This window comes from Rhamphochromis longiceps, linkage group LG23, assembly GCF_057381845.1.
Source record: "Rhamphochromis longiceps isolate RC_006_pf linkage group LG23, R_longiceps_female_GT1.1, whole genome shotgun sequence".
Classification (NCBI taxonomy): domain Eukaryota; kingdom Metazoa; phylum Chordata; class Actinopteri; order Cichliformes; family Cichlidae; genus Rhamphochromis; species Rhamphochromis longiceps.
This window is the reverse complement of record NC_140578.1, coordinates 25,605,976-25,625,752: the sequence shown is the minus strand read 5'-3', so window position 1 is coordinate 25,625,752 and position 19,777 is coordinate 25,605,976. Positions and strand designations below refer to the sequence as shown.

At 39.8% G+C, this 19,777-nt stretch overlaps 1 protein-coding gene across 1 annotated transcript; it reads left to right on the top strand.

Moving 5' to 3' along the window:
• The first annotated feature begins 203 nt into the window (after nt 1-203).
• Nucleotides 204-8,786, top strand: gypc (glycophorin C (Gerbich blood group)). The gene is made up of 4 exons (XM_085398981.1): nt 204-330; nt 1,517-1,612; nt 4,926-4,964; nt 5,764-8,786. The coding sequence occupies exons 2-4, from the start codon at nt 1,528-1,530 to the stop codon at nt 5,961-5,963; spliced, it is 324 nt and encodes a 107-aa protein (XP_085255107.1). The 5' UTR covers nt 204-330; nt 1,517-1,527; the 3' UTR covers nt 5,964-8,786.
• Nucleotides 8,787-19,777: the final 10,991 nt, after the last annotated feature.

Here is a 19,777-nt window from a genome sequence, read left to right as displayed (position 1 = left end):
GAAGGTAAGGATTATTCAGCACAGGACGTGCACAAGGGCCAAACAACAAAAACACACATACACACACACACACTGAAGTGCTCCTCTGTGTGTTAACAGATGATGCAAGAGGCGTTGTCAGCTGCATGCACTCAGACATCTGCAGGCTGTTTAGGATCAGAGAGGTGGAGTCAGCTCCGCTATTGGCCAGAGGGGGAACAGATCTCGACCCTGGGGACTGACACCACACCCATCCGTATGTGTGTTTGTGAGTGTGTTTTGAATTGTGTGTGTTGTCCAACGTACACTCTGTCGGCGTAGGAAGAGTTGCCTGCTGACTCTCAGAAACTGGTGAGCTTCTTTTTGTCTTTATGTCAAAATCCTTGCTGTGGTTTTGTGTTGCTTTGAGCAGAACGAGCTGCTCTGCAAACAAACTGTTGGGCACTTTGTTTTCAGGTTATAGTCAGTGGTCAACAATCTGTTCTCACTTATTTTAAAAGTTGCATGTGTGAAACTAACGTACTGTTTTAGTGGAAACAAATAAAAACCTTAGGCACCTCAGTTAGGGATGTTTAAAGAGCATTAAACTCAAATAACCTGGTGATTAAAGTGTCATATTTGTGCATTACACTTTAATGCTCTGCAGCTGTTTACCCGAAGCATGACTCTTGTTATGGAGGCAAACGTCGACGCTTTGGATGCATTTTAGTGCGACACCTCGAGTTCATGAGTCAGGAAAAAATGGATTTCCCTTGAAAGGCTCTATTGTGTGGTGAAATGTGCTAAGATGGAGCATTTTACAAATGAAATGTTCACCGGGTCAGAAAAACCCTGACACAATTGGAGATGCTGACTGGATTTCTCACTTGCAGACACAAACTTAGTTCACTGCTGTCAAAACATCTGGCAGAGAATTCAAATCTGGCTCTGAGAAAAAAGTTCCTGAGGGGATCACGATACAAGAAGTTAAAACTAATCACTTTAAAAGGAAGGGTTATACAACTGTTGGTTTGGGTTTCCAGCTTATTTCCTGGATATGCTCCTCATAACATTTCTTTAAAAATTTCCTGATCGTAAGCCTCAAGGATTCACATGAGGTAATAGGATAAAATGAAAACTGAACATTTAATGAGAATTAATAACACAATAAACCAATCAAACCAATATCCCCAATCATCACGAGCTGTGGGTTGTGACCTAAAGAATGAGATCCCACATACAAGCAGCTGAAATGACATTCCTCCAAAGTGTGGATGGGATCAACTTTAGAGAGACGGTGAGGAGCTCGGTCTTTAATAAAGGGCTCAGAGTAGAGTGGGAACGTCCTACGTGAGGAGGCCCCAGGCCAGAGCCAGGACATGCTGGAGAGATTACATCAGCAGATGGTCCAGCGTAAAATAACTAAAATATTGCAGCGAAAATGCAGCTAATTAAGAGGAAAATTTGTAGGAAATTAGCTGCACTAGCTGTAAATGAAATTATCATCAGTTTAACTGCAAGAAGAATTTTATTCATAAATCATGCTGTTTCTTCACAGGTCACTTCAGCATGAACGCTCACGCAACAGTGCCCCCTTTGTCAGGAACAAGCCCCTCTCCTTTTTCAGACCTTGTGACCAAGATAGGACCCAAGGGTATGTGCCTGGAAAATGTGTGAATTGTCTTTTATTTTATTTCACCATAACATTTGTTCAATAAACATGAATATAGCATAAGTAGACCACAGGGAAACATCACTCATCTATCTGCTGTCTGTTGTTGCTGCTTAAATGTTTTTTTTACACTTTTATTATTATTTTAATTTGTTTGATAAGTTTGTATATGTGTTTATTCAAAATCTTAACAGTGTTCATAAAGAGATTAGTTGATTTATATTTTATATTAATCAAATTCTGCTACACAGGATTACAGTTATAATAAAATATTCGCATTTGTATAGTTATTTCTTATGAATAAATCAAAAACAAATACAAAAGAGTTGGTGCGCTACAGGATTTGTTGACATCTTGAAAGAGCAATTTGCCGGTTTAGCTACAGCTGTTATTTCTCCTGTGCACTGGTGGGTGTATTGATTTATCACAGATCACAAAGATGACCTACAGGAGGATCCAGAGTGTTATGACAAAGTGCTGATTTTTTTATTTTCAGTTTAATGTCAGGTACTGTAGAGATTATCGTGTATTTGTAAATGTGATGGTTACATTTCACACAGTGCATTCCATAATGATTCAAGACTATTCTGTATATGAGCACTGTACATGTCTGTGTCCGATGTCTGATTATCGAAGAAGACCACTAAAATCACGGTGATTAATGCCTATCAAAGATTTTTTTCATTAGGATCTGTATTGGTCATGATGTCTGCACAGACTGGAGCTGGAGTCCATGTGCAGAACTCAGTGGGACACTGGAAAAGCAGCTGATTGCCCCACTAATCACAAAATAATTGCCTTATAAATTGTATAACTGCACCATTATTTTTGCTTGAATAACAAATTTAAACCAGCCCCAAAAATCTTATCACATGCATAATCATTTTTTTAATAGATTTAGATTTTAGGACACTAAAATTCAACATCCAGTTTGTGGGACAAACACCCTGCAAACACAGTGAACCAGCCGAGATGTTTGTGTGCGTTAGCAGGGAGTGTCTTATCAGCCCGATGTCAGAGTGGAGCATGGGAAGGAGCGAGCGTGACGCCTCGGGGGTCTGTCGCTGTGGAGATAAGGGCCTAAAACGCTCGTACCTGTCCTCGTTTCCACAGCAGGGCCTGGCAGGACCAACGCAGCCTAGAAATAACTTTTATATTGAACTGCAACAGCCAAAGGGTCTTTTCTTAAGTGTTGTTAAACACTTAGTGTTCTCTGCTTCTTTTTAGAAGAATGCTTGATTAATATTAGACACATCAGATATAGAGATTTAACACATATGAACAACAAATTGCTGAATTCTGCTGTTAATAAGTCATCGTGTACACAGGTATCTTTCAAAAAACTGCGATTTTCAATTTCAGTTTGAAAGGTCTATCGACGTGAAATGCAAAAAAATGATGTTAAGCATTGTCAAGATGCCATAGCAACAGGTGGCGATACAGAAACACTGGCCAATCAGAAGTCTACAAACAGAAACAAACTGTAACATGCCATTGCAAAATAACCTGCAGTGCAAAAGTCTTGAGAAACATTTCTTTATATTTTTGCTTCCAAGGAGCCAGAATTTCCAGTAATGTTATAAAGTTCTCTTGAGCAACAGATCTTTAGGCCTTCTGAAGTTTTTTCTGTGGATATTGGCTGCTTTTTCACTCATTTTCACTTAAGGCACTTAACTCAAGGGATGATCCAGTGTTCCATCCATCCACTTCCGCTTATCCTTTTCAGGGTCGCAGGGGGCGCTGGAGCCTATCCCAGCTGTCATAGGGCGAAAGGCAGGGTACAACCTGGACAGGTCGCCAGTCTGTCGCAGGGCTAACACACAGGGACAGACAACCATTCACACCTAGTGGCAATTTGAATTATCCAATTAACCTATCCCCACAAGCTGCATGTCTTTGGACGGTGGGAGGAAGCCGGAGTACCCGGAGGGAACCCACGCAGACACGGGGAGAACATGCAAACTCCACACAGAAAGACCCCGGCCTGATGGTGGAATTGAACTCAGGACCTTCTTGCTGTGCAGCAACAGTGCTAACCACCGTGCCACCGTGCTGCCTCGATCCAGTGTTGTGTCTACAAATATCAGACAACTTAGCAAAGAATGAATTTCAAATAGCATCTTTAGGCACTTTGTTACTAGCAGCCTGTCACAAAAATATATCATTTGTTCAAATTTCTTTAATTTATTAAATGCCAAAGTTAACACAGTTACAGACATAAAATAATATTTTTGCACCAACAAGCTGATTCCCAAAGAGCTTTAGTTGAAAACTTGGCATATCTCAGCATGGTGTGCAGTGTGTCCTTAAAAGATTTGAGGAACTAAACAAGTGGAGGACAAAAGAAAAGATGCATCAGCTCTTAAAACTATCTATAGCAGATCAACAGTATCTGGAAGTTATGTTCTTAAGATACTGGCTTTTTTTTCTGAACAGTAATTTTACTTTTTATTAGGTTCCTCAAAAGCATTATTGTTAATCAATTAAAGGTTAGTTTTTGAAGCGGATACTGTTACCTGTTGAAATATGTTACAAATGTATGCACAGTGACAAGAAAAAAAAGTGGCTATTTGTGTACATGAACAGCAAAAAATAGTTATTTCTGAACAAACACACCTATACACAACAGTTGTATTGGTATTAATGAGTTAACATGCTTTTCCAGGAACTTACAGCAAACTTTTTTTCTTGGTAAATCTTTGGAAAGTTAAAAGTGAAAGAGTAGCTCTGTTTGCATAAACAGTCATTTTTATTATCAGCAAACTTAAAACAACAACTTCTCATCAAATTTCATCATTATTATCCTTTAAATTTGGCTTTGATTTTCTTAAACTATGAAACTTTTAGGTACCATAAACCTCATAAACACTGATATATATATCTTTCTTGATTTTGCTCACTTGTTTTCTAAAATATGGTGTGTAACGTTTCTTTTTGGCCTTGCAGTCATGTTGCTTCTACACACACTGAGGCTCTTAAATTGACGGCCGTTGTTTGAATGCCACGCACGGCTGGACTCTGAGGGAAAATGTAAACACAAACGGCTGTTTGTGTCCCCCAGATAACTTAATATTGTGAGCTGCTGCTTGTGACAGTACATGAGCGAGGAGGCTGTAGATTGAGAGAATGATTCAAAATTTCACTTTGCCTTTGTCACTGACTTTTATCTGGACCTCTGTAGCTTTTCTACAAGATGAATCTGACACAGAAGTTTGTATTTTAACCTCTACTGTATGTCATTTGATTTAGATATCAAACGTCACCTGAGTTTGACTTAATTTTCATGTCTTTACAGAAACCTATGACACTGGAGATTTTGCCGCTTTGATTGGTGGTGAGAAGTGACTTCTTTTCTTATGATGTTCAACAATGAGTGTGAATCTGCTGAATTTTATTTCAGTTCACATGAATGAAAAAGATGTTCTGCTTAATAACTTGTTCTGTACGGATTAATGATTTTCAAATCTTATTTCCAACGACCAAATCATATGTAGTCAGGAATGTGATAAAATAATCATCGACCAATATAATAATACTAATAGCTTTAAATATAAAATGCAAGTTTTAAAGACTAAACTGTAGATGTAGATTTATTTAAATTAAATTATTAAATCTAAGGGATAAATAAGGAAATAGAAGAACATATTTGGAAATGTAATTACCTCTTTAATCTATAATTTTAGTAATTGAGTAAATTTGGTTCTAATTTGTTAAAAGAAAAATTTTTACAGGTCTCGTATTCTCCAGAATTTTTTGTTTCAGTTAATGAAGTTTTTACTAATAGTGGGATATAAAATTGAAGTATTCTTTAATGTGTTAAAGTTTCTAAATTTGGATTTTTAAAAGAAGTTTTTATTTTATTAGTTTTTCTTTCTTGTTATAATTGTTACTCCAGCAGAAATGTTCACTAAATGCAAATGTCAGTTAATAATATATATCAGGTTTTTATGTCAGTTCATTACAGATATCAGTTCATGAAATACATGAACTTCGCTTTATAAGTGAAAAGTAAAAATAGAGACACAGCAGACTCCATAGGCAGGATATTGAATTCTATGTTGAATTGCAATGAAAGTGATGCTTTAAATGCATAGTTGGGGGCTCTGTGATGATATTTCCCTCTGTCGTCACAGGAATCGTAAGTGTAGTGCTGTTGTTAATGATCTGCGTCATCACCGTGCTGATGTGGTGCCTGTCCAGACATAAAGGCGAATACGTGACCAACGAGATGGAGGAGAAAGACGAGGACGCCGACAGCGGTGACGGCGACTCTGTTGGCTCTGATGAAGCGCTCCAATCTGAGGAACCTCTGACAGCCAAAGAGGAGAAATAAAGGGGGGGGAAATGGGAAATAGTGACAAAAGTGTCACTCACGTTGCAGACTTGAGAGCTTTGTAGCTTTGTTGCACTCAGCAAACAACAAATATGTGAGAAGGGAAGTTTAACGTTTTTAGAAGTAGCCGATTTTAAAAATTGCACTGAGCACCTTTGCACGTTGGCACCACTAAATGTGAGCAAAGCACGACTGTCTGAAATGTGAGCCCTTCTCAGGAATGTGAACAACCAAAAGAAACTAAGATGTGGTTTGTGTTCGGTAGACCTGTGTTTACATTGTTCCCTCCTTAAAAGCTCCACTTTAATGCAGCGACGCTGCATAAATTACAAGCAGGCATTTTCATGCTATGACTGACTGTGGTATCCTGAAGCTATGGTGGCCCCAAGGTGCCAAACAGAAAAAAGCAGAAAACACAAGACTTAAAGTAATGAAAAAAAAACCCAAGATGAGCTCAACTACAATAAAAAAGAGAGGGAAGATGAAACAGAAAGAACAGAAAAAACTGCAAAAAGAACAAAAACAGTTTTAAAAGCAGCAGAAAACATAAACTAAAAAAACTGAAAAGTTATTCAGTGCATTGTTACACTTATTTCCCTTCAGATTGGCCTTCATTTTTCTCCATGGCTGTGTATTGATCATGAGTGCGGTCAGATGGCTGCATAAAAGGTTCTTCAGCAAATGTCAAAGGTGGGGTTATGGTCTGGACTCTGTTGTGACCAATCCATGCGTGAAAATGATGCCTCATGCTGCCATTGTCATCTGGTAAGATGCCTGCACCATCAGGGCAGGCAGAACCTGGTCATTCAGCACATTCAGGCAGTCAGCTGGCCTCACCGTTTGAACATAAATCATTGATAAACGTAGACCTGACCAACTGAACTCAACCTCACATCATAAGACTCCCCTCACAGGTCTCTACTGTTGGCACTAGGCATGCTACTTCATCCCAATGATGATTGATATAACCTCAAAATTTCATTTTTAAAGGACATTTGTGATAATGATATTTGTGTCTGAATTACATTTGATCTCAGACAGCAGCATTTATGAGTGCAAACAAAACAAAGGGCATTTTCCTTCTTTTCCATTGAGCTACTGTTACTGATGGTTGATTAGTTAATGTGCCAGCACCAAGCTGCAGTGGCATTATAGTCCAATAGTAGCCTTACATACTGTGCCACAACCTTAGTCAGATCTAGGTACAAAAGTAGCCCAGGCAGGGAAATAGCTTAAATAATTAGCTTAACAGTGCTAACATAACTGAACCTTGTAAATCTTCAGAAGGTGAACAATAAAATAAAATTGAAAAATAATTTCAACCTGACCTTGCTTAGAAATTTCCATCTGCTTCTTGCTCTTCCAATCTTATAGAGTGGAGCTAGCTCCAGCCATGCTAGCTTGACTTTGTTTCCTTTTGATTGCTAGCATCTGCTCCTCACGTGCCTTCAACCATGTATTTTTTGCCTCAACTTTTCCTCCATATTTTGCAGCGTACTGTATTTTGTTGGTGGTTGTTGAAGTGGCTTTCTTTTTTACTCAGAGCCCTCTCTCACTGTGAGACGTGCCTGTGTTGTGCCTGTAGTGTGAATATGGCACAGCCCTAGCACCCATCCCTCTGGAGCTAAATATGCGCTCGCCAGATGACATGACCTTTTCCCATTGCTCCTGAGCCCAGTCTGCTTGCTCCCTGTCCTTTTGTTTTCTCAGTTAGCATCACTGATCGGTGGTTTCCTTAAGGCTGTACAGCCTTTTAATGCCAATCCCCTGATTTTCTCTTCACACTGCCTGTGGAAGTGCTCTTAACTTGGTTATTAAACTTTGCCATGAGCTCTATTATCATTTTTTATGATTTGATTTCACTAAATATTTAAATGATCATTAAAGATTTTTATTTTATTTTTCATGATTTTTATCATTGTCCAGTTTTTGCAGTTTCAGAAATGGCCTTCGTTGTTAAAAAAAAAAAGTGTAACATCTTCTCCACATCCCTTCGATACATCCTCCAACATGGTTGTCTAACAAAAGAAAGAAGTTCTCACAGCATCTGTTAGCATTAAATAAGCTTTTGCCAGCAGAAATATATTAATGACTGCAGTAGTAATCCAGTGGAAAGCTCTTAAATCCAGGCAGACTTTTCTTTCTTGGCAGAGCAGTGTACATCTTGTGTTTACCATTTTCTCGCTGTGTTGTGCACCTTGGGGCCAGCATAAAGATTTTCGTACAGAAACAACTCGCTGAGTCCATATTATTAACAATTCACGCGATTGATGACCAAAATAAATAGCAACACGTTTAAATAACCTTTATTTTAACGTTGGTAACATTTTTGTTCCTGAGTACTGAGTTGTTTTTCTCAGCGTTTCAAGAATTTGGCCTCAGATCTCACATTCTTCACAAGCTTCTTATTTCTAAAACTTTTACTGCTGTTGCGAGTCTCTATGTTGTCAGGCAGTTTTTGCACCATCCTGCCAAAGAAGCTGAAAGTTCAAATGAGCCTAGCAGATGAAGATAAACATCTACCGGAGTGCTTACTGCTGGTGATTTTCCACTGTGTTTGTTGTCATATTTTGAGGACAAAGTAATAAACAACTAACTACAGGTTGGAGTCTGACTAACATGTGACAGTTATGAATCAGCAGGGAGGAAAAAATCTTTGTAAATTTCCAGCCCAGAGTGGTGCATTTCTGTCTGTTTTCCCATCATCAAAGCTCCAGTTTTCTGCTCCAGCAGACTTTATTGATTTTATCCTGTTTTAGTAAAATCTATTTTATTTGCTGATGTTTTTCTAAAAGTACATTAATAAACTTGATACTTTGTGACACTGTCACTTTCTGGTGCGTCAATGTGCTGAAGATAAACCCCCTCTGGTGGCTGAAATGTGAAACTGCACTCCTGACCTTCAGCCCAGCACTTTTTCTTACTTTCTTTTTAAAGATAAAGAAATTACAAACGAAGACCGAGTCCACTCACGCAAAGTGCTGTACTGCAGTACTGTGTTGGGGCTTATGCGTGACTGCAACTTATCAACAGTTTCTTCTAAAAATGTGCTTTTTTCCAAACAAAACATAGGAAACATTTTCTACACATTAACTAAACTGTGTTTATGTTAAACCCAAACCTTAAGGATGCAGTCTTTTCACTGAAGAAATCTACACACGTTATTGATAATAAATAAAAGCTTACATATAGTTATATTTAAAAGATATAATTTAGAGAAAACAGCGTTTGAGGGCCTGTTCTTTTGGATGAACCTCAGATTAATTTAAAATACAAAATTAAAGATTTTTCATCCCGTTTGCAACATAAATATCAGTTTAATGATCACCACATGAAGCTAAAAGCTGGTCCAAACGGCGTGACAGTAGCATGGCAAAGATATCCTGCAAGAAGAAATCAGCTCCCTGGTGGCCATGAGGCTCTAAAAGCAGCTTGAGCCCAACAGCCACCGAAGCCTTGATGTGGCAAAGCTGCTGTTTTGTGTCTGACCAGCAGCAGCAGGATGCGTCAGAGTGGAAGAACTTCAGTATGTTTGTTTTTACTTCGATCTGTCGTCCATGATGACTCATGCTTTCGGGTAACAGCCATCAGCTCCATCCAAAGCTTGACTTGGACTCGCTGCAGGAAGGAGCTGAGGGTGTGTGTGTGTGGTCCGGCCGGTTTCACTTTCAGCTCCGATCCACAATGCCAGATTATTGTTGTTATTCCTCTAAGCTGCTGATGGTTTGAATACAAATGTCTGGCCTTCGTTTTTAGATTTGAGTCACCACAGACTTCTGGTAACTTCTGGTAACCGGGTGGACGTTTTGGTGAGTTGAAACATGAGGAAAATAAAATAAACAAAAAACCCAAATCCAAACAAGTTCTTACCACATGTACAGCGACCTGGTTTCTTTAGGTTTGCAGCATCCTACTTGTAAACAACAGCAATAAAGGTTCATAAATGATCAAAACTACAACAACTCAGAATAAATATCTAAATTTGTAATCATATGATCTGCGATAGACTCACACAGGGTCCAGGGTGACTCTGCCTCCTGCCTCTCAGCTGGGATAATCACATCACTTCACTTAATTTCTTCGGTTTTCTCCTCCAGTAACTCTTTTTTCTCAGCATCACTTGTTCCTGAATCAAACACCTATTAAATATGAAATGTCTAAAACATAGTATTTGAGTTTAAATTACTTTAATTCTCGGCTTTTGACAGCAAGAAAACTGACAGAAAATTAAGCCTTTTGGGGTGTAATGCCAACACTGGCCTGCAGTGTGTGCTGTTGCACTGAAACAGACTCGGAGGGCGCGATCACATTCAAGTCAGTTTAGTTATGATCAATAACACTGAATTTAAAGAAGAGGGGGAAAGCAGAGGGAGAGGGCGGAAGAAAAAGCAAAAGATCAGAGATGAAGAAAGAGATGCGAGCAGTCAAATGAGGGAATTTAAATACAGGAAAAGTAATCTGATCTTATTATCTTTATAGAAACAGGAGTGTGCTCATGTTACACTGTTAAATATCTAAACACACACACACACAGAGCCTGAGTGTCAGAGTAAATTTATCACATCTGCGTGTTTATCAGCCAATAAAAGCTGCAAATTGAAACCATGTGACCCTTGTTAACTGAAATGAACTGCCTTCAGACAAAACACACACACAAGCCCACCTAAGCCACCTTGTAACAGAAACACTGAATGCTTCTTATTAAATCATCAAATTACTGCTAATTTGATTAATACTTTGCTTTGAATTTCCATCCATCCATCGGGTCACATGGACAATCTAAGCACAGAACCTCAGACCCTCCTCTAGTTCTCAAGTCAAACCAACAGATGTTATTCCTCCTGTTTCTCCTGGGTATGCTCCATCGCTTCCTCCCAGATTGACATGCCTGGAACACCTGAAGTAGGAGGCATCCCGGAGGCATCCAGACCAGATGCTTAGACCACCTCTACTCTGAGCTTGTCTTGAATGACCACTCCCTTTCTCCAATTTAGAACCAAGACCCTCTTCAGAGGAAGCTCATTTACACTGCTTGTATCCCCAATCCCAGTGTTTCACTCCGCCCTTTTCCTGCTGAAAACCAGGGCCTCAGACTTGGAGGTGCGACTTCTCATTCCCAAGTGTGAGCTAAAGGTCACCAACTGATAAAACCAGAATAACCACATTGTCCACAAAAAGCAGAGGTGATGCTGAGGTCACCAAAAAGGTGTGCTGAGAAATCCTGAAAGTTATGAACAGAACTGGTGATAAAGGGCAGTCCTGGCAGAGTCACCCACGAGAAACAGGTCTGACTACTGCCGGCAATGCAAACCAAACTCTGACTGCAGCTGTTCAGCGACCGAATGGTCATTTTTACTGACAGCTGCTTTGAAACTGATGAGGCCTGAAGCCAAACTCTCATCTGAAGATCATCTTTAAAGCATTTTTCAGAATCACAACATGAAAATCACAGACATGCAGAGTCAGGGTTTATTCAGAAGAGGACACAAATGTATGTGGAGAACCAAAAAGAAAACCCCTTGAAAATACTACCAAAATAAGTCTCTGTTGATAATGAAATGTTAAATCAATAGACAGACGCAAGTAAGTAAAAAATAATAATTTGAAAACATTAAATACCAATAAAAACAACAAAAGGCAACCTTAAATAGGATAGTAGTCCATGCATAAAAACTAATGAAAGCAGTAAAAGTATAATGAAAAGATAATTTTTCTTACAGTAGTCCAGTAAAATTAATCAAACCTACAAACTGATATCCACTAACAAACTCAGAAGTAAGGTAAAAAGGATCCTAAAGATCAGGAATTCAACTGCTGAAAGGCTAAACAGGAATCTTTTCAGTTGGTTTTAAACTGTGATCGAGACAGTATGTTCTTTGGAGCATAAAAGGTGGAGGTGGAGATGGAGTCGAAGATAAGCTAGTTCATTGTTGACTAGTATGTCCCCAGTATGTAACATTAAAATCAGTTCTAGTGTAACAACCTCAGCACAGTCAGATTCTTTATCCATGTGACATTTTTAGGACAGTTTAGAGTTTTTCCAGACTTTCAGTTTTAGCTCCAACGATCAGGAGTTCCATCTTATCAGGATGTGACTGCAGAAAGGCATTAGCCATCCAGTTATCACATGTCATCGGCATACTTATCATAACTGTCATTCTGCTTCTGATAACAGCTGACCTTGTGGTAACTTGTTGAAGTTAACCGGTAAACAGTAATGGTGCTAAAATGGATCCCTGTGGAACACCATGTAAGACAAACTCATTCAAGATTAACCAGGAAGCACAGTAACACAGGGTGATGGACAGATGGACAAAGACAAAGAAATGGCTAGATATACAGCACACTGAGGGCTGCATGGGGAAAGTGACACAAGTGGGGACAACAAAGGAATGGCAGTTAATGCAGAAAGGAGGGAAAAGGCACAATAAGACACATGAAAAAACTTATGTCAAAGGTAACTAAATAACAACTGAAAGAGTCAGAAAAACATGGAAACAGGAACATGAAGAAGTACAACAAAACAAACAAATATGACAGAGTATACTGCCATCTTCTGCTGGGAAATGCTGTGAATCTGCATGGCTTTTTGACACCCAGCAAAACTTATTACATAGTTCTTTGCATGCTGCTAATTAAGTGATCTGTAGTGAGAGTAGGGAGCAGGTGAAGGAGAGCCTAGAGAGGTAGAAGTATTCTCTGGAGAGAAGAGGAATGAAAGTCAGTAGAGGCAAAACAGAATACATTTGTTTGAATGAGAGAGAGAGGTGTAACAGTGAAGGTGGATGAGTTTAAATACCTGGGGTCAACCACCCAAAGCCACGGACGGTGCGCAAGAGAGGTGAAGAAGAGTGCGCAGGCAGGATGGAGTGGGCGAAGACGAGTGTCAGGGGTGGTTTGTGACAGCAGAAAGGGTAAAGGGAAGATTTACAAGACATTAGCAAGACCTGCTATGTTGCACGGTTTGGAGACGGCAGCACTGACAAAAAGATAAGAGACTGAGCTGAAGATGATCAGATTTTCACTGGGAGAATAGGCAAAATTAGAAATGAGTACATCAGAGGGACAGCTCAGCCTGGGATGGTGTGGACACGTGCGGAAGAGGGATAGTGGATGCATTGGAAAAAAAAGGCTGATGAACACAAAAATGACGGGCAGGGGGGAAAGAGGAAGACCACAGGGAAGGTTCATGGATGTAGTGATGGAAGACATGCAAAAGGTTGGTGTGACACATGCCAACGATCATGGAGGCAGATGATCAGCTGTGGCGACCCCCTAAAGAAAGCAGCTGAAAAAAAGAGGAAGAAGATGCTCATAATAAAAGCTTCATGCAGGACAGCTTCCTGATGGTTTACTTCCTGGTTCACGCTGAGGAAATTGATCATTGTTGTTGTTGTTTTCAGCGCACAGGCTAATCAGAAAGTCAAATGTTTATTCTTTAAGACTTAACCTGATAATTTTACATTATTAGTTTATAATTTGTAAGGATCTAGATATTTTATGTACTGATACAGGGAGTTATCCATCTCCTTGTACTGGTTTTAGAATTGCACGCAATATTCAAATAGTTAAATTCTGTGTGAGGTTCTTTGAATGAATAGTTGAACTGAAGGACGTGTTGTTTATTTTGGTTGCGCCTGCTCAAATATCCACCTCCGCAGGCACCCATTTGAATAACTGAAAACAAACCAGAGCAGGTGTTTGCGTAGTTTTCATACACTGATCCGAATGTATTTTTTTAACAGTTTTTTAGATTAAAAAATGTCTCAGGCATCTCTAATCCCTTTGCTCTCTTATTCCCCTGAAGGAAGCTTCCACCTGCATCATACAATTGTGACACTAAGCAGCTGCCGATGCTTGTTTTAGCTAAAACTAACAGACCTGACTCACACCAGCAGAGGAGGAGAGAGTTCACAGGGCGGCTTTGAACTGCACAATGTGATGGTTCATTAACTCTTAGCTTTATGAGCCTGTGATGAGACAGCATCTGCATAATTCTCCTGTACACGCTAAGAATCAAGCAGGTGAGGATGTAACAAAAACGTCTGGACTTTGTCAGGTTTTTCCCTCTACAAAAAAACACCATTAAGGCCCAAACTGTTGAGTGACTGGAGCTCCGCCAAAGTGGGAAATTTTATGTATGATTCACTAGCTCATTGTTCATCAAATGATTTTGAGCTAACAGAGCTCTCGGTAACAACAGCGGTGCGGCAGCCAAGGAAAGAATGAGCTGGAACTGCTTTTTTGTTGTTTTTTTAGCAGGGAAAGGAATAAAAAAAAGATAAAAGGCAATATGAATTTCCCCAGAAAGACGGCTAATTTCTTCTGCCTTTTTCAGAGAAGTGGAGAGGAAGTTTGGCAGAGTCCCACCCACCAGTCCCACAAAGATCATTACAGAAATGTGACGCATATATCATATTTAACAAGACAGATTTTTTTGACCTAGTGCTGAGTGTCAAAGTACGTCTCCGGTGTGGTCGGTCGGAGCTTGTAGAAATGCTGAGCCGCTCTCTCTTTAGAACCGAATCCTTTAACCCCTGAAAGTTGACTAGGAGTAACCCTTGAAATTGTCTCTAAGCTGAGAGGTTTCTTTCATATTTCAGGCCAGCTTATAGAACAAAATGACTGGTTTTGCATCAGAAGTTAGTGAGGGTGGGCTCTGCCTATGCAGCTACCATTGGAAAACCCCAGAATCCATTCTTATCATCATTAAACCACAACTTTGTTGACACATACCAAGGTGTGAAAAATTGTCGTTATTGAGGGAACAGAGGAGGTCATTAAGGGCAAAAGACCTCCCCAGAAACAATTTGATCTATTTAAAAGCCTCTTTTGTTTCATTCGTTGCATTTGTTTCTACTAGAACTGTTGAAATGTGTTGTTTGGCTAATATCCACCAGGATATCTTGGAAGAAACAATGTTGTGCGCAACAACTGATGCATTTGTCACTTTAACTGATTGAAATGACATTGTTAGTATCTGTAGTTCTTCTACGGATTGTCAGAGGTTTCAGATTACTAAATATTCTTAAATTGCAGTTTAACAAGCCACACCTGGAAAGTCCTGAAAAGGTTTTGGCCTCCAAAAAAGCAAGAAAACAAGAGACAGAGTCCCAAAGCCAGCTTTTACTTTGAAGGGGTGATCGAGTTCATGGGATGCCGCTGTCACATGACTCTTTGTTTGGTGTGTGTGTGCACATATGTGTGTGTTATGTGTGTATATCCCAACCCAATTTACTCAGTAACAGACCACAACTCATGTTTCTGTGAGTGTGTGTGTGTGTGTGTGTGTGTGTGGGGTAACGTTAATCAATGCCAGATGAGCGAAGAGGCTAGACGAGCCGAGTCACTGTGTGTGTGTGTGTGTGTGTGTGTGTGTGTGTGTGTGTGTGTGTGTGTGTGTGTGTGTGTGTGTAATAACAGTCTTGACTGTCGGCCCCCCAAAACTCGAGGGGCGGCCGCACACACGCCCACACGCTCGCTCTGAATTCACCACCTGAGAATGTCGGGACGAGGGGGCCGGAGCGGCACCTTCGCGTGCGAAAGAAGCTCTCTGAGGGTTTTTCAGATGGGGAGGGTTTGTTTGAGTGCGTCCTTCACTGACAGGCCCCGATTACCAAACTTTTCTCCATTCACTTCGGCTGTGAGTCAGGCTGCATTAAGGGTCAAAGCGGGACAGTGTTGTTTTGAATCTGTAGCCAGGGTTTGTGGACTCTTTTCCAACACAAGAAAGCCAGCATATTTACGCATTCTTTGCATATTTATGACATGATAATATAACAACTTATAGAGCTGTAACGTCAGAGGAGTGTTTTTTTTTTTAATTGCAAAACAATAGGGCTTTATCCCAGAAGGTTTTCCTAAAAACATGCATGTGCGCAAGGGGGAGGGTGACTGACTGGGAGTTTGACCTGATCCCAGGCCTCTGAGGCTAAACCTGTGTGTTATTTCCAATTATTTAGAAATGAAATCAACAAAAAACTGTTATGTTTTGGCCATTTTGCAGGGTAACCCAAAGTAATGTAACAAGCAGTACAACAACTTAAACACTGGACCCAAATGAAACAGCTTATTTATGCTGAATTCCCGAATAAGTTGGAAGTCAGAATTTCCAAGTTCCCAGCTGGAGTTTGAATCTGGAACGCCCACTCAACTCAAATTTGCCACTGGCAAAGTGGTTAACACTTCAAGATGGCGGTACTGAACATAAACAGTAGTGAAACTGTAAAACTAATCTGTAATCTGTACTGCCACTGTTGCATATTTGTGACTCACTAAATAAACCACACACAGAGCACTGATCAGGCTCTATCCATGAATGTGCTACAGTGGTGGTTGTAAGCTCTAAAAGCAAGTATTGTGCTGTATTGCTAGTGATACCTGAATGGCTTTACCTTGTTAAGAGCAAAACAAATCCTTTTTTTCCTTGCTTTTTCCAGAACACCCTAACTCGTTTCCACATCTGAGCTCCAAGGTATCTGGAATGCAGCATTACAAAAGGGCTCAAGTGGGGAAACGAGGAATTCTGAGGTCCAAATTTCTTAAGAAGACAGATCAGCTAATCTGTTTTTTGCAACAGAGGGTAATCCAGAGAAAGGGAGGAGATCTGGATGTGAGGATAGAAAGCAGGGAATTCCTACAAAGAGAACTATTGAAACAAAGGGACTAGAAAGAGAGAGCATATTTCTCCTGTTTTGGCTTCCCTTCATTGGCTTCCTGTTAAATCCAGAATTGAATTCAAAATCCTGCTCCTCACATACAAGGTCTTAAATAATCAGGCCCCATCTTATCTTAATGACCTTGTAGTACCATATCACCTCATTAGAGCACTTCGCTCTCGCTCTGCAGGCCTACTTGTTGTTCCTAGAGTATTTAAAAGTAGAATGGGAGGGAGAGCCTTCAGTTTTCAGGCCCCTCTTCTGTGGAACCAGCTTCCAGTTTGGATTCAGGAGACAGACACTATCTCTACTTTCAAGTTTAGGCTTAAAACTTTTCTTTTTGCTAAAGCATATAGTTAGGGCTGGACCAGGTGACCCTGAATCCTCCCTTAGTTATCCTGCAATAGACATAGGCTGCCGGGGGATTCCCATGATGCATTGAGTTTTTCTTCTTCAGTCACTGTTCTCAGTCATGTGTTAACAGACCTCTCTGCACTGAAACATACTTGTTATTAACCTCTGTCTCTCTTCCACAGCATGTCTTGTATCCTGTCTTCCTTCTCTCACCCCAACCGGTCGCAGCAGATGGCCGCCCCTCCCTGAGCCTGGTTCTGCCGGAGGTTTCTTCCTGTTAAAAGGGAGTTTTTCCTTCCCACTGTCGCTTGCTCATAGGGGTCATATGATTTTGGGGGTTTTCTCTGTATGTATTATTGTAGGGTCTACCTTACAATATAAAGTGCCTTAAGGCAACTATTTTTGTGATTTGGCACTGTATAAATAAAACTGAATTGAATTGAACTACAGGCAACTAGAAAAAACCACTAGCATATCTAAGGGAATCTACCAATTTGCCGGTGAGTAACTGCCAATGAATGGCAAATAGACTGGTTTACTGCTTTTTTGCTCTGAGGTCTTAAAAGACTTTGACTTGCCTCATTCACAAAAACACTTTTTTTGTGTAAGTTCTTTCAATGTAACATTCAATGGATGCATTGGAGAGCAACTTGGGGTTAGTATCTAAGGATATTTGGCATGCAGCCGAGAGCAGTCAGGGATCGATGCACCAACCTTCTGATTAGTAAGTGACCTGCTCTACTTCCCGAGCTGCAGCAACAATGAGCCACAAATCAGCCAGCAGGGGAAAGACCTGGGAGAGGTGGATAGAAACAGCACATCAGCACTGGAGGCCAAAGGAACCTTGACACAAATTACTCTGTAATTTACAGGGAGCACTACTTTTTTTTGTATATGCAAAAATATACAAAGGTTGCAAGAAACCCATTCCTGCATATGGAGTATCTTAGTGTTTGGCCTGATTTAGGGCAGCTGTGGCTCAGAAGGTGGAGCAAATCTATTAACTACAAAGTTAGTAGTTTGAATGGTGGCTCCTCCGGTCAACGGGTTCTTGAGTAAGGTATTGAAACCTGATTTGTAATGTTGCATCCACTGGAGATGTGAATGTTAGATTAAAAGCACTTGTATGAATGAATGAATGAATGAGTAATAAAAAGCACTTTGAGTGCTCAAATATAGTACAGAAGCTTTCTATACAGTAAGCACAGTAGTGCCAGTCCATTAAGTACATCAGATCAGTTCCCAGTGATGCTGTACTTTTAAATTCAATTGCTAAAATGCCCCAGGCAGTTTGCAGCCTATTGGTGCCTAAAAGTCTGAAAGGTGGAGTGGAGGAATTTAAGTATCTCAGGGTCATGAGACACAGAGACTGAAAGGCACTTCTGCAGTCGTCTGCTGTGTTGAAGAAATGTTTGAAGGTGGCTCAATCCCCTCACCTGGGGACAGGTCTTATATGAATGGTAAATGGATTGGTTCTTACTAAAAGCACCTTCACCCATTCCAACAAGCACTTTTTTCTATGCTCAAAAGGAACCCTGACTATTATGACAAGTTACTCTAAATATGATGCAAATTATCTCCACTACATAAAATCATACTTGTGAATAACTACAATATTTTTGTTATTCATTAAATCTTTGTTGTTAAAACTATTTTGGAGCCGTGGGAGCAGCCATGTTTTTCCGCACACAATGCATTCTGGGACGATGACATGTATTGGTGTAGCAACGGTATTAATTAACTTGCCTATTAGTGATCTGGTTACGACTTGGTAGACCAGCACTATCCGGTCTTTGAGTCTGTCGTTATTAGCCATGTCTGGGCCCAAACTCCGCTGCAGGTCCCAAAGTCAAATGATCACTGCAGCATTACTGAGAGCTGAAAAACTGTTTAAATTTGTTCATCTGTAATAAAATGATCAGTGTGGCTGCTCTGCCAGGTGTAACAATTAAGTTTAACATCCAGGCATCCATGAAAACGGAATTTATGACATTCAACTGAGTTAGAAGTTAGCAGGAAGTTAGCTCGCTAGCTTCCATCTAAATATAATATACCATGGTCTGACTCAGGGATTTATGAAACAAATTAAAACGTACAGCTCTGCTATCACTTCTAACATAAATGAAGACAGGAAAGTAAACAGCAGCAACGTTTGTAGGGTTACTGAAGTTGGGCTAGCTGGTAAATGGTAAATGGCCTGTATTTAAAACCCTTTAAGACCTACCATAGAACCAAGTCCGCCAGAGCTTATATTATATTTTTACATGCTGTGGAGCCATTTTTGGGAGCATTTCAAGTTGCTATACATCAATACAACCATTATAGCCCAAACTTTAATAATATGTCTGCATTAGGTGCATAGTAATTACATAAATTGCAAAAAAGTGTAATAAACTACAAAAAATTGAAAATCGTTTTTGTTTTTTTAACATATATTTCTAGTTAGAGAAATTTAAGAGGCTTATCCCTCAAAACTGTAAATACAAAAAAGTTGCAGAAACTAGTTTCCCACCACAGGAAATTTATTTTAAGTGTCTTCATAGTTTTATTTTTGAAATACACCAATTTTTATATACTGCAGGAAAAACGAAAATAAATATTATAGTGCAAATTTGCAAAATAACAGCATATGCATCACAATAAACTATTTCCAGCAGTGGAATATGAGTCCTAAGCATCCCAGAAACGACACAGAAAGTCATGAAATCAAACATAACTTTTAAAAACACAAGTATAAGCTCATGAGGTACGATGGTAAAAAAACTACATTTCCGCAAAATGACATCACTTCCGGTTTCGGGC

Coding starts and splice junctions, on each gene's coding strand:
- gypc (XM_085398981.1), top strand. CDS start 1,528: ATGAACGCTCACGCAACAGTGCCCCCTTTGTCAGGAACAAGCCCCTCT. Junction 1,613..4,925: donor GACCAAGATAGGACCCAAGG/GTATGTGCCTGG, acceptor ATGTCTTTACAG/AAACCTATGACACTGGAGAT. Junction 4,965..5,763: donor TTTTGCCGCTTTGATTGGTG/GTGAGAAGTGAC, acceptor CTGTCGTCACAG/GAATCGTAAGTGTAGTGCTG.